This window comes from Hyperolius riggenbachi, chromosome 3 (genome assembly GCF_040937935.1).
Source record: "Hyperolius riggenbachi isolate aHypRig1 chromosome 3, aHypRig1.pri, whole genome shotgun sequence".
Classification (NCBI taxonomy): Eukaryota; Metazoa; Chordata; class Amphibia; order Anura; family Hyperoliidae; genus Hyperolius; species Hyperolius riggenbachi.
In genome coordinates this window covers 346,281,466-346,296,089 of record NC_090648.1, presented here as the reverse complement: position 1 = coordinate 346,296,089, position 14,624 = coordinate 346,281,466, and the positions used below count along the sequence as shown (strand labels likewise).

At 44.5% G+C, this 14,624-nt stretch overlaps 1 protein-coding gene across 3 annotated transcripts in view; it reads left to right on the top strand.

The window, feature by feature from the left end:
- Positions 1–14,624, top strand: part of CLTB (clathrin light chain B) — a 59,103-nt gene that overhangs the window by 39,761 nt on the left and 4,718 nt on the right. For 2 of the 3 annotated variants that reach the window (XM_068277037.1, XM_068277040.1), the window contains 2 exons: positions 1,484–1,595; positions 8,450–8,503. In XM_068277037.1, the coding sequence (XP_068133138.1) occupies positions 1,484–1,595; positions 8,450–8,503 (166 nt within the window). The remainder of the gene's footprint in view (positions 1–1,483; positions 1,596–8,449; positions 8,504–14,624) is intronic. The other variant, XM_068277039.1, reaches the window with a different exon arrangement.

Here is a 14,624-nt window from a genome sequence, read left to right as displayed (position 1 = left end):
TCTAGCCTGCACTCTGCAATCATGTCTAGCCTGCAGTTCTACATCTTTAGAACTGCTATGAAGCACTTCTTATTCTGCGCCAGTTTAGGGATGGCTTTGCACTTTTCTTAACTGTAGTGCAGCTCTAGAAATTCATGCTAAATTGCCACTATTACCTAGGATTTAAGAAGGTTCTTATTATCATGCAGAACTGTTCTCCCTGCTGGTTAGAACAGATTAAGAAGAAAAAACTGTTGGTAATGCGTTGATAAATCTCCCCCATGTTTCACCAAACTGTGGTGCTGATAGTACAAAAGCAGGAAACCAAATATATTATTGAGAGTCACCATTTCTGTTTTGTTGCAAAACGTAAAAGGGGCTTCTTCCGATCCCATTGACTTGTATTAGGATGCACTTGTGTTACAGTGTATTAGTATTAGGATGCACTGGGAGAACACAACCTTGCTGGGCAGAAACCACTACTGCCTCATAACAGGGATCTGGTGCACTCCAGGCTCTGTAATAAAGCTTACTTTTTACCATAAAACATGAATTAGCATGTAAGATCTAATTTCATATATTTAGTGTATGGGGTTAAAACCCTTTCAAGTCACTTGCTGTCATGTTATAGCTGGGCATTACACAGCCTTATAGAAAAAGAAAAATCAAGTTTTACTCCACAGGACAAGTCAGACCATTTACATTTGTGTGTTTATTGCTGAAGAAGTAATCAATGTATTCTTCATAAATGCTATCCGAGAATAATTCATGGAGAAGCTTGTGAATGGCTGGTTGCTGTCATGTGATCATATCTCACTCCTGCTTCCTGTTTTAAGCCTGCGCATGAAGCAGAAGAAAAATAATCGCAAACAGCTGCTCAGAGATTACAAATCGTCTGATCAAGCTGATTACATACTTCTGCTTGATTTCTCCTAGAGGAGAATGTCTGAGGAACACATTGATCATCTTTACTGCTGAACAGAATAGTTTTGGGTCACCCTAAGCTGCTTGGGTATTCTGTTGTTCTGGTCCAAGCCCCTATCCGTTAGAGCCATATCAATCCCTGCCATGCACTGAGAAGGACCAACAGTCCAAAACAGGCTGTCTGCATGTTAGGTTGATGTAGCACTGAAAATTTTATAAGCTATAGGCTTGCTATACACCAGCAGTTCTAGATGTAAGCCTGGCTTCAGCGGCATAAAGAGATGATTTACATATTCATCAGCGGTGCATTGTGGGATTCACAGTCACTCACTTAAAGCTGAAATATCGCAAATACCTTCTGTTTTAAGAAGGCAAACTACACTCCACTGCTGGCTCTTTTTTTAAGCTCTCCAACTGTGTAAAGGGTACATATAAGGACAGAGAAAAGGAACAGCAACCTGACTGGTTGTTAAAACTGGTATCTCCTCCAGTTATTAATATTAAGCCCTACACTCATCAGTGCAATTATTTTCTTTTCCACAATAATCCACTATCATTGTGATCTGCCTTTTATTTACAGATGCAGCTGCCAAGGTCACAGAACAGGAATGGAGAGAGAAAGCCAAGAAAGACCTAGAGGAGTGGTACCAGCGACAGAGTGAACAGACAGAGAAGAACAAGGTTACCAACAGGTCTGTTACCCTGAAAAGTTAGATCTCCATTGGTCAACAGAGCAGAAAGCCATTCTTTTCTTTAGTTTCCTGTAACGTATCTAGACTTTGATCCTCTACCTGGTCATTAGTTCTGTATGTAATCCTAAGTGGCCAAATTGGTTCTCACTTAACAACTATGGTTTGGAAGTGAGGCAAGATTACAAGTTTTCTCTTACTGTACAGAAATTCTTCTCAAGGATAATTCATGGAGAACCATTTCATAGAATTGATCCGGTGACTGATGTGTAAAGTCTCGTACAGATGTAGGAAGACTGTCACTTGCCAGGGTTCGGGACTCGATCTCTCGGGTGACAGTGCCGGGCCGAGGTTGTACAGATGTGTGGCTAGCCTTTGGGCTAGCAATGCATTCTGTTACTAGGCAGGTACTGGGTGAGTGGGAGAACAATGACTTCAGCTAGTCCACATCTGAGACTGTTTGCTGGTCAAGGGACCGAGTGGGGGCTGAGCCACTACACATAGACTAGATTCTTGGCAGAGCTGGACATGACCCGCGGTTCAGCCAAAGACCATCCAGTGTTTACAATGCTTTAGTCTCTGACTGGCTGGCCACAGTCACTCCTCACAAAGTGAGACATGATCAGTACCAGCCATTCACGGGCTTCACTTGATGCAATCAATACATGTGTTTCCATGAATTCTTCCTGAGCAGAAATTTTGCAAGTATCTTAAGTTATGTGAATACAAATGAAGCAAATGCAGATCTTTCACACCTGCGTATAATAGTATGCATTACTATTATAAGCAGGTGTGAAAGATTGCATATCTGTAAAAAAAAGGTGTATTAAAAAATGTCAAAAAAAGGTTTAGTTTTTCAATATATAAATTCAAAGTACATCTTGCAGTGGATAGTCAGCACTATGGGTTAAATAGGCACAGGAGGGGTGAAAGGCTGAGCAGCTAATTTGGCAGAGAAAGGGTTAAAGGCCAACTCCACCTAAAAAAATGTCATTTAGATTTGGGTAGAGTAAATTAAAAAAAGCTAGCACCTCTTTGGCTTTTAGTGCTGCCAGTATTCCCATTGAAGATTTTCTTCACTTGTCTGCACAAGAATTGTTTAACATAGACACTGTAATGATTGCATATTTTGTATAGTGGAGAAAAGTTAGTGTGGGTTCTGATTAAAAACTCCCTAGTGTATTGCTTCCAGTCTGACCAATACTGAATGGGGTCGGGGGAAAATGAGCTGAACTTACCTGGGGCTTCTAATGGCCCCCCGCAGGCATCCTGTGCCCACGCAGCCACTCAACGATGCTCTGGCCCCGCCTCCGGCTCACTTCTGGAATGTCAAACTTTAAAGTCTGAAAACCACTGCGCCTGCACACAGTCCTCGCTCCCACTGACATCACCAGGAGTGTATTGCACAAGCCCAGTATGGTCTGTGCCTTCGCAGTACGCTCCTGGTGACGTCAGCGGGAGTGAGGACACAGCAACCCAGGTGCAGTGGTCAGAAGTGAACCGGAGGCGGGGCCAGAGCATCGGTGAGTGGCTGCGCGGGCACAGGATGTCTGCGGGGGACCATTACAAGCCCTGGGTAAGTTCAACTCATTTTCCCCCCGACCTCTCTACAGTATTCCTTTAAAGGAGTGTAGTGAGAGGGATATGGAGGCTGCCATATTTATTTCCTTTTAAGCAAAACTACTTGCCTGACGATCCTGATGATCCTCTGCCTCTCAGGGCTCGTTCACACTGGAGGCATTTTGGAATTTTTTAAGCGCCTGCGATTTTTCAAAATCGCCCTGAAAGCGCTTACACCATGCTATCCTATGCGCTAGTTCAGATTAGGGCAATCCCTCTGCTTTCTGCTCAGAGAAGCGCTGCATGGACCATTTTCGGGGCGATTTTGGTATAGGAAAAACGCAAAACACTCACAAAATTGCTTTTTGCAGCGATTGTATTTGCAGTTTTAAGAATAAATATATTGTATTTATTCTTTTCCGGATCGAACCATTCACTTCCTGACTGACGTCAGGAAGTGAAAAAATGGAATCGCTCTGCAAAAACGCTTAGCAAAAACGTCCAATGAACAGAAATCGCCAGGAAGGGGAAAAAAATTGCTTCAAAAAATGTCAACACGAACGCTAACGCGATCGAAACACAATGTAAACGAGGCCTAATGGCTGGTTCACACTGCAAGAGCTTTTTAAGCACTAGCGATTTGAAAAAGCTCTTGTTAACGCAATGCTATGGGGGATTTTTATAAAATCACATCACTGAATTAGGATCACACCCATAGCATTACATTACTAAGAGCTATTAACCACTTGCCGACTGCCCACTACCTATGGGCGGCCAGGGCCGCCCTTTGACCTGAGCGACCGGTGCGATCGCTCAGGGCGCCGGCTTCCAGGGGGCGCTCCTGCCGCCTGTGTTTTAATTTGGAAGCTGTGCCCCGGCTGTGTCCGTCTCGCTCCGCCCCCTGTGCCGCTGCTGGGCAAACATGAATGATGCGGCCACCGTGATGGAGGGGGGAGCCGCGGGGAGGGCAGCCCGTCCTCTCCCTCCCTCCTCTCCGGGCGCTCTCCGTGCTCGTGCTCCCCCCTGCAGCAGAGAGAACAACTCACCTCCCTGGTTCCGATCGCCGGCGCCTCTCACTTGCCGCTGGTCTCCTCTTGTACATTGTCACTGATACCCACTAAACTTCCTGCTTAACAGGAAGTTTAGTGTGCATCAGTAACTATGTACAAGAGGAGACCAGTGGCAAGTGGGACACCGTGAGAGGCGCCGGCGATCGGAACCAGGGCAGGGAGGTGAGTTGTTCTCTCTGGCTCTGCTGCAGTCTGCATCGGAGGGGGGAGCACGGAGGGTAGCCCGGAGAGGAAGGGAGGGAGAGGTCGGGCTGCCCTCCCCGCGGCTCCCCCTCCAGTATGAGGGGGGGGGGGGGACCTACCTACCTACCTACCTAATCAATCTATACTGGGGGGGCAGCTACCTATCTAATCTATACTGGGGGGCAGCTACCTATCTAATCTATACTGGGGGGCAGCTACCTATCTAATCTATACTGGGGGGCAGCTACCTATCTAATCTATACTGGGGGCACCTACCTATCTAATCTATACTGGGGGCACCTACCTATCTAATCTATACTGGGGGCACCTACCTATCTAACCTATACTGGGGGGGCAGCTACCTATCTAATCTATACTGGGGGGCAGCTACCTATCTAATCTATACTGGGGGGCAGCTACCTATCTAATCTATACTGGGGGCACCTACCTATAATCTATACTGGGGGCACCTACCTATCTAATCTATACTGGGGGGGCAGCTACCTATCTAATCTATACTGGGGGGCAGCTACCTATCTAACCTGTACTGGGGGGGCAGCTACCTATCTAATCTATACTGGGGGGCAGCTACCTATCTAACCTGTACTGGGGGGGGGATCTACCTATCTAATCTATACTGGGGGCACCTACCTATCTAACCTATACTGGGGGGGCAGCTACCTATCTAATCTATACTGGGGGGCAGCTACCTATCTAACCTGTACTGGGGGGGGGGATCTACCTATCTAATCTATACTGGGGGCACCTACCTATCTAACCTATACTGGGGGGGCAGCTACCTATCTAATCTATACTGGGGGGCAGCTACCTATCTAATCTATACTGGGGGGCAGCTACCTATCTAATCTATACTGGGGGCACCTACCTATAATCTATACTGGGGGCACCTACCTATCTAATCTATACTGGGGGCACCTACCTATCTAACCTATACTGGGGGGGGGGATCTACCTATCTAATCTATACTGGGGGCACCTACCTATCTAACCTATACTGGGGGGGCAGCTACCTATCTAATCTATACTGGGGGCAGCTACCTATCTAATCCATACTGTGGACAGCTACCTATCTAATCTATACTGGGGGCACCTACCTATCTAACCTATACTGGGGGGGGGGCAGCTACCTATCTAATCTATACTGGGGGCACCTACCTATCTAACCTATACTGGGGGGCAGCTACCTATCTAATCTATACTGGGGGCACCTACCTATCTAACCTATACTGGGGGGGCAGCTACCTATCTAATCTATACTGGGGGCAGCTACCTATCTAAACTATACTGGGGGCAGCTACCTATCTAACCTATACTGGGGGCAGCTACCTATCTATACTGGGGGAACCTACCTATCTAACCTATACTGGGGGGGCAGCTACCTATCTAAACTATACTGGGGGCAGCTACCTATCTAAACTATACTGGGGGCAGCTACCTATCTAAACTATACTGGGGGGGCAGCTACCTATCTATACTATACTGGGGGAACCTACCTATCTAACCTATACTGGGGGGGGGGGCAGCTACCTATCTAACCTATACTGGGGGGGGCAGCTACCTATCTAATCTATACTGGGGGGGCAGCTACCTATCTAATCTATACTGGGGGCAGCTACCTATCTAAACTATACTGGGGGCAGCTACCTATCTAACCTATACTGGGGGCAGCTACCTATCTAACCTATACTGGGGGCAGCTACCTATCTAATCTATACTGGGGGCAGCTACCTATCTAATCTATACTGGGGGCAGCTACCTATCTAATCTATACTGGGGGCAGCTACCTACCTAACCTATACTGTAGGCAGATCCCCCCTTTAGTGTATATAGGCTTAGGCTACTAGTCTTACAGTCGCAGATCCCCTTTTAGTGTATTTAGGCAGCAGATCCCCCCCCCCCCCCCCATTAGTGTATGTGTGTGGTGCGCTCACACGCGAAGAGGATTAATTTGGGGGGGCACCAAAATCTGGTTACGCTCAGGGCGCTGTGAAACCTAAGGCCGGCCCTGTGGGCGGCGGCAAAGTGGCATGCCCAGGACCACGTAACGCTGATGGGCGTCGGGTCCTGGGACTCGTCATGGCCGGGGATCGCGCACTGTGATGTAATAAATATAGAATGGCTTACCTCTAAGAAGAAGGGGCAACGCCAATATAGGAAAGACATTTTAATAATCAGACACCTTCTCCCTCCCAGTGAAATAAATATACTGTTATTTTATTCTTTATCTGCCTGAAATAGTTAATAATCAGCTATTGCAACTGACAATTTTTCTCCATTCGGGACCCAGCCAGACTATGTGTCCCTGGTAGAGAACTGGGCCACTGAGAGCTGTGGATAGATTAAAAAAAGTCAATAGTTTATATATTTTAGAACTCTGAGACACAGGACAGACTGTTTCACTGAGCTAAAACAAAACAATAAATCTATTTTTTGTACGGATTTTTTTTTTACATAACATAAAACTGAAATATCCAAAAGTAATTTTAGATACAATTGTTTATCTCATCAGGTTATTTTCACTTATCTTTCACTTAAAGGTGCCCATATATTAGCAGATGGGGCAACAGATTTGATCATCAGATAGATCCCTGATCGAATAGGATTAGAGAGAGAGAGAGGGCTCTGTTGCTAGGTACACACGATGCAATTTCCTGTCCAACCAATAGGTATTGTGGCAGGAAGTTGCATTGTGTGTACATGTCCAAAGTGCTTCCGATCAATAACGGGATTGATTTTCCCATGATAGCTTTGGAAAATCGATCCCGTTTTCAAACAGGAGCAGATCGGACATGGCACAAATAATCGCCTGATTCCCGTTGTTCGGACAGGAAATAGCATGGTGTGTACCCATCATTTTGCTGCCACATATCTGCAAACAGAATTCAAATGGATTTTAAGATGAAATCTATTGGAAATCTGTGCAGCTGCCTCCGCCTGATGGGTACCTCAGGTCTCCCTCAATGTGTTGGACCCCCCCCTTCCTCCACAGTCTATGCAGAGTGTTGCAGGCTCACCTGCCCGCTGCTGCACCTCCCCTTTGTCCTGCGTCTTTTTCCAATGTCGCTGGAGCACCTGTACCACCACATGTACTGACGTCAGCGGCATTGGAGAAAGACGCCGGACTCAGGAAGAGGCGCACCAGTGGACAGGTGAGCTGAGCACTGCTTCCACACATTACACATGGGGGGAGACCAGCCGGGGTTCAGTCATCTGGAAATCGTACACCACTACCGCGGCGGCGCATCCCACGAGCCGAGATCTAGCCAGCATGCCGGAATGATCATTATAATCGATTGTGGACAAGAATTGATCTAAATTATGTCAGGCAGCCACCTTGTGGCATCGATCTCTGGTAGGTTCAATCATTATGATCAAATCTGCTAGTTAACGGTTGCAAATCTGCCAGATAATGGTTGCAGAACTCGATAGCTAAGTTGTGCACTTTAAAACAGGATTGGCACAGACAAAATAAAAATATCTTCTAGTTCTCAGGTTTGAGCGATAAGCTGATTTTCGCACAAGCATCACCTCTAGCTTCAGAAACAGAATGGGCTTGATTCACAAAGCGGTGCTAACCTACTTAGCACGTCTAAAGTCTTTAGACGCGCTAACCAGGGTGCTAAGTAGGTTAGCACCGGATTTCTCAATCAGATCGTGCGCTAACTTTGCGCGCGTAAAGATTTACGCGCGCAAAGTTTTTACGCGCGCTAAGTCCCATAGGCTTTAATGGGCACTTCGCGCGGTGCGCCCTGTGCTCTGTGCAGTACGCGCATAAAGTTTTACGCGCATAAAGTTTTGCGCGCGTAAAGTTTTATGCGCGAAAAGCTTGTTTAGACGTGCTAAGGGGGTTTTCACAGGCGTGCTAACAGTTAGCACCGCTTTGTGAATCAAGCCCAATGTCTTTAAAATCAGGGCTATAGGTCAGCAGCTGAACCTTTGACTGAAGTCGGCACTAACTTTCTGTTCTTCTCTTCTTTACATTGTCTTTCTCTCTTTCCTTGTCTTTTGCATGCTGCTAACACAGGATTGCGGACAAAGCATTTTACCAGCAGCCTAATGCTGAGGTCATTGGCTACGTGTATGTTGACTTATTCTATCCTTTGTCTATTGTTTCTAGCATTAATGTGATCCTTTTGTCGCTGACTAGATTTTCTGCTCTCACAATAAAATGGCAACATATAATCATAGTGCTTAGTAGTGGCTGCCTTCATATTCTGCACTTCATGTTATTGTAGTCTTACCATGCTGATCTAAATAGCTTTGTTTGTTTAAAGTCCACATAAAGATAATTCAAAAATAAAGTCGTTATTTTGGCTAGCACTGACTTGTTCAGCACTGATGTGGGCCTGTCAGGCAGGGGTCACACTTGGTGAAAGTGCAGGTGTTTAGCCACAATGCGAAATTGCATGTGAAAACAGATGATTTCCTATGGGGCCGCTGCATTTTTGGGAGCCATCTTTAATGCTGTTCAAAAAAGATACAACCTGGACTACTTTTTCACACAACTTATGTGATTCCTCATTGAAAATCACTGACTATTGTAAAAAATAGATGTATGCATTAAAACTCAGTCAAACGCACTTATCGTGTGGAAAATGCTTTTGTGAGGAATCATGTGAGTTCCCTGCAGACACAAGTAGGATCCCTCCCTCAGGCCAAATAGCCACCACTGTAAACATGCTGGTAAGGTGAGACCTCCTCTTTGATGCACTGGTGCCATGCTCTCCTGCCTCTTCGGTGTCGGGCACCCATTCTGGCAATCCTGGTTGCCATCATTACATGCAGATATTAAAGTGCATCCTAACTTAAAGGAATCCTGAATGGGGGTCGGGGGAAAATGAGTTGAACTTACCTGGGGCTTCTAATGGTCCCCTGCAGACATCCTGTGCCCGCGCAGCCACTCACCGATGCTCCGGTTCACTTCTGGAATTTCAGACTATAAAGTCTGAAAACCACTGCGCCTACATTGCCGTGTCCTCGCTCCCACTGATGTCACCAGGAACATACTGCGCAGGCACAGACCATACTGGGACTGGGCAGTACGCTCCTGGTTACATCAGCGGGAGCGAGGACACGGCAACTCAGGCGCAGTGGTTTTTAGACTTTAAAGTATGAAATTCCAGAAGTGAATCGGAGGCGGGGCCGGAGCACCGGTGAGTGGCTGCGTGGGCACTGGATGTCCGCGGGGGACCATTAGAAGCCCCGGGTAAGTTCAACTAATTTTCCCCCTGACCCCCTACAGTATTCCTTTAAGTCTTTTGCAACCAGGACCGCTGCAAGAGGCAGCAGAAACACTGCAGGTGTCATAGTACTGAACTGAAGGGAGAAAAAGCCGCTGGTACAGGTAAAAGGGAGCCCCAACCTGCCTGCATGACAAAATACTGTACTGGGTAAGAGCTGTGTGGCGGTGCTGAACTAGTCGGTGTTATCCCAATTGTGCCTTTACAGTAGCTTAAAGGTTCCTATTAACGGTACAATTTTTTCACCAAATGCGATGTTTCGATGCAGTTTTTATTATCAAATTGTATAGAAAATGCACCAATTATGAAGGCAATCGATAAGGACTGATTCTTTGGTCGATTGCTAAATAGGATAAAATCAATCCGAAAGTTGGATTTTATGATTGAATTTGAAGAAAGAATCGTTCAGTAAATGTGAAAAATCATTCCGATTAGGTACAAATCGTATCGAAAGATGGCATTTAGTGAATGTTAGTTCCAAGCTGTGCATGCTGGAGAACATTGGGGAAGCTATGTGATCCAGCAAACCTGACCTGAATATATTAAGACCCAACAAAGACGGACACTGAAAAAGGCACATTCTTACAGAAATCAGGATGATAAGTGGATAGAAACAATGTATAGGTACAAAGTATTGGACACAATGGCCTATATGCAATTCACTTGTTTCCCCTTTTTCCCGGTTTCTCCTTGGTGATAATTTCAAACCTTGCAGATAAAATGCTTTTTAAACCATTTACAAACAAGAAAATGCTTGAAATAATTTTTATAGTACTTTTCAGCTACTTTGCTGTAACTGTGTGACACACAATGGGCTTGATTCACTAAACCGTGACAAATCATATCACGGCCGCGCTAGCGTTTTTGTACGCAGTTTAGTATTTTGCGTGCGTTTTCACATGCAATTGCGAATTTGCGCTTGCGAGTGAAAACACGAGCAAAACATGAAATTGAACGCGAAAACGCTAGCGCGACCGTAATATGAGTTATCACGGTTTAGTGAATCAAGCCCAATGTAATACCAGATGGGTTTTAACCACTTCAGGCCAGGTTTATATGATCCAATCATTTCCAACCCAGGAGAACCTTGAGAGTAATTCATCCCACTTACAACTGCCATCTCCATTTACACAGCCTTCATTTAGAGAGGTACTTTCATGAATATAACGTAATGAATAAAATTGCTTATTTTTTTACAATATTACATTATAAATCATTTAGGCGGATGTGCGGGTGGGCGCACAATGGGTGGGCGGGTGCCCGTGTGGCGGTAACAGACCTAAAGCCCGTTTTTAAACAGGCTTAGGTCACTAGTCCTGAATAATTTACTACATTCTACTATATGTCATTACAGTGCCTCTTCAAAGGAGAATTATAGAGAGAGGTGTATCGAGGCTGCTATATTTATTTCCATTTAAGCAATACCAGTTCCATGGCTATCCTGCTGCTCCTCTGTCTCTAATACTTTCAGCCATAGCCCCTGAACAAGCATGCAGCAGATCAGGTTTTTCTGACAATTTTGACAGATATGACAAGATTAGCTGCATGCTTGTTTCTAGTACTGAAAGGATGTGTAGGTATATATGTATATATATATATATATATATATATACTGGTATATAGATCAATTTCATATACCAGTATACATGTATCTGATCAGTGTGATAAGTGTGATTATTAAAGTGTCTTTAGAACAACCAGCCTCACACCTCTCACATCTGTGCAGGAAAGACTGGCTGTATGAAACCCAGAATAGTCAAATTCTCTCTGGTAAATCCCCTGAGTGTCCCTGGGAAAGCGTCAGTTTGGTCATAAATAACATATTTCCCCGTGATCATTGAACTGTATTATTTCTTGTAAATCACATGACTTTCTGTAATTATGGTGACATATGATGATATACTGCGCATGAGCAAAACCTGTATTGAGTAGGATATAAGGAAAGCAATTGAAGTAAAGAACTAGCATATTGTGTGCTCACATTCTGTGTCTGTCTGTGTTCTGTTAACCATTTTATGTCCTGGCGCCAGGAACTTAAATAGTCTAAAAACATCTGATATCTGACAAGGCCGTGACATGAACTTACATAGTAACCACTCCTTTCAAGTGCGATTCAGCCACTACAGCCAAATAGACCAGCAGGGCTGCCAGGCAACTGGTATTGCTTAAAAGGAAATATGGCAGCCTCCATATACCTCCCACTACAGTTCTCCTTTAACTATTAGACTATACAAGAGAACTAGGCAGAGATACAGTGGGTTGCAAAAGTATTCGGCCCCCTTGAAGTTTTCCACATTTTGTCACATTACTGCCACAAACATGAAACAATTTTATTGGAATTCCACATGAAAGACCAATACAAAGTGGTGTACACATGAGAAGTGGAATGAAAACCATACATGATTCCAAACATTTTTTACAAATCAATAACTGCAAAGTGGGGTGTGCGTAATTATTCAGCCCCCTTTGGTCTGAGTGCAGTCAGTTGCCCATAGACATTGCCTGATGAGTGCTAATGACTAAATAGAGTGCACATGTGTGTAATCTAATGTCAGTACAAATACAGCTGCTCTGTGATGGCCTCAGAGGTTGTCTAAGAGAATCTTGGGAGCAACAACACCGTGAAGTCCAAAGAACACACCAGACAGGTCAGGGATAAAGTTATTGAGAAATTTAAAGCAGGCTTAGGCAGCAAAAAGATTTTCAAAGCCTTGAACATCCCACGGAGCACTGTTCAAGCGATCATTCACAAATGGAAGGAGTATGGCACAACTGTAAACCTACCAAGACAAGACCGTCCACCTAAACTCACAGGCCGAACAAGGAGAGCGCTGATCAGAAATGCAGTCAAGAAGCCCATGGTGACTCTGGACGAGCTGCAGAGATCTACAGCTCAGGTGGGGGAATCTGTCCATAGGACAACTATTAGTCGTGCACTGCACAAAGTTGGCCTTTATGGAAGAGTGGCAAGAAGATAGCCATTGTTAACAGAAAAGCATAAGAAGTCCCGTTTGCAGTTTGCCACACGCCATGTGGGGGACACAGCAAACATGTGGAAGAAGGTGCTCTGGTCAGATGAGACCAAAATGGAACTTTCTGGCCAAAATGCAAAGGGCTATGTGTGGCGGAAAACTAACACTGCACATCACTCTGAACACACCATCTCCACTGTCAAATATGGTGGTGGCAGCATCATGCTCGGGGGGTGCATCTCTTCAGCAGGGACAGGGAAGCTGGTCAGAGTTGATGGAGCCAAATACAGGGCAATCTTGGAAGAAAACTTCTTGGAGTCTGCAAAAGACTTGAGACTGGGGCGGAGGTTCACCTTCCAGCGGGACAACGACCCTAAGCATAAAGCCAGGGCAACAATGGAATGGTTTAAAACAAAACATATCCATGTGTTAGAATGGCCCAGTCAAAGTCCAGATCTAAATCCAATCGAGAATCTATAGCAAGATCTGAAAACTGCTGTTCATAAACGCTGCCCATCTAATCTGACTGAGCTGGAGCTGTTTTGCAAAGAAGAATGGGCAAGGGTTTTAGTCTCTAGATGTGCAAAGCTGGTAGAGACATACCCTAAAAGACTGGCAGCTGTAATTGCAGCAAAAGGTGGTTCTACAAAGTATTGATTCAGGGGGCTGAATAATTATGCACACCCCACTTTGCAGTTATTGATTTGTAAAAAATGTTTGGAATCATGTATGATTTTCGTTCCACTTCTCACGTGTAGACAAGACAAGACAAATAACATTTATATCGCGCTTTTCTCCTGGCGGACTCAAAGCGCCAGAGCTGCAGCCACTAGGACGCGCTCTATAGGCAATAGCAGTGTTAGGGAGACTTGCCTAAGGTCTCCTACTGAATAGGTGCTGGCTTACTGAGCAGGCAGAGCCGAGATTCGAACCCTGGTCTCCTGCGTCAGAGCCCTTAACCATTACGCCATCCAGCCACACGTGTGTATTGGTCTTTCGCGTGGAATTCCAATAAAATTGATTCATGTTTGTGGCAGTAATGTAACAAAATGTGGAAAACTTCAAGGGGGCCGAATACTTTTGCAAGCCACTGTATATACACTCACACTAAAGTTATAGTTCGTCCAGCTTGTCTGTATAGCAAGCAATGGTGTCACACTGTTCTTTGTCAATTATTTGTGATAAATGGTGACTCCGTTGGGTCCCAACAATTGTAACAGACAGTAGGTGACTGTCATCAGACTTCCCTTTTCTAGTGATTTCTAGTGATTTTATTTACATTATAGTTTCATGCATTAGGTTTTGCAGTAAAGTTTTGCAGTGTATGTTATTTGTTTTAATTAGGATAATATCAAATGTTTAAAATTAAAATATGTTAACTAAGAGCACCACCTGCTGGTCTAACTGGTAAAGTTTGTAAGTACAGGAAATACAAATGCTCATTAGGGAACAGGACCAGGTTATCCATCACCAGTCAGGGCTCTTTGCTCTGTTGGAGACTTGTTTACCGCAATAGTAAATTGACATTCTCTTTTACTCACAAAAAAACTTTACCAGTTGGAGGTGCAGGGGGAGCACCCCCCAACAAAATCCAAACATTTATTTTCAATATTTCACGTTATATTTTTTACAACCATTAACAATGGTTTCTGTAAAAAAAGACAGTAGGCTATACAAGTTGTTCTGCACACAAAATAAAAAATGGATTAGATATGAACCAAACCATTCATTAACAGATCTATTGTATTTTTGTGTGCACAAAAAAGCAGACTTAGTGGCAACAAGGACTTACAATAAGCTTTCCATCTCTGATTTCCCTCATCATCAAGCAATTTTTCTCCATGGAGCTTTATGTTCATTGCATGTTTTTTTTTGTTTGTTTGTTTTTTTAATATTACTCTGAGAAAACTTTAGAGATTGTTGTGCATTAGAATCCTACAGTGACAGAGAAACTCCAACCAGCTCATCTTGCACCAACAATCTGATC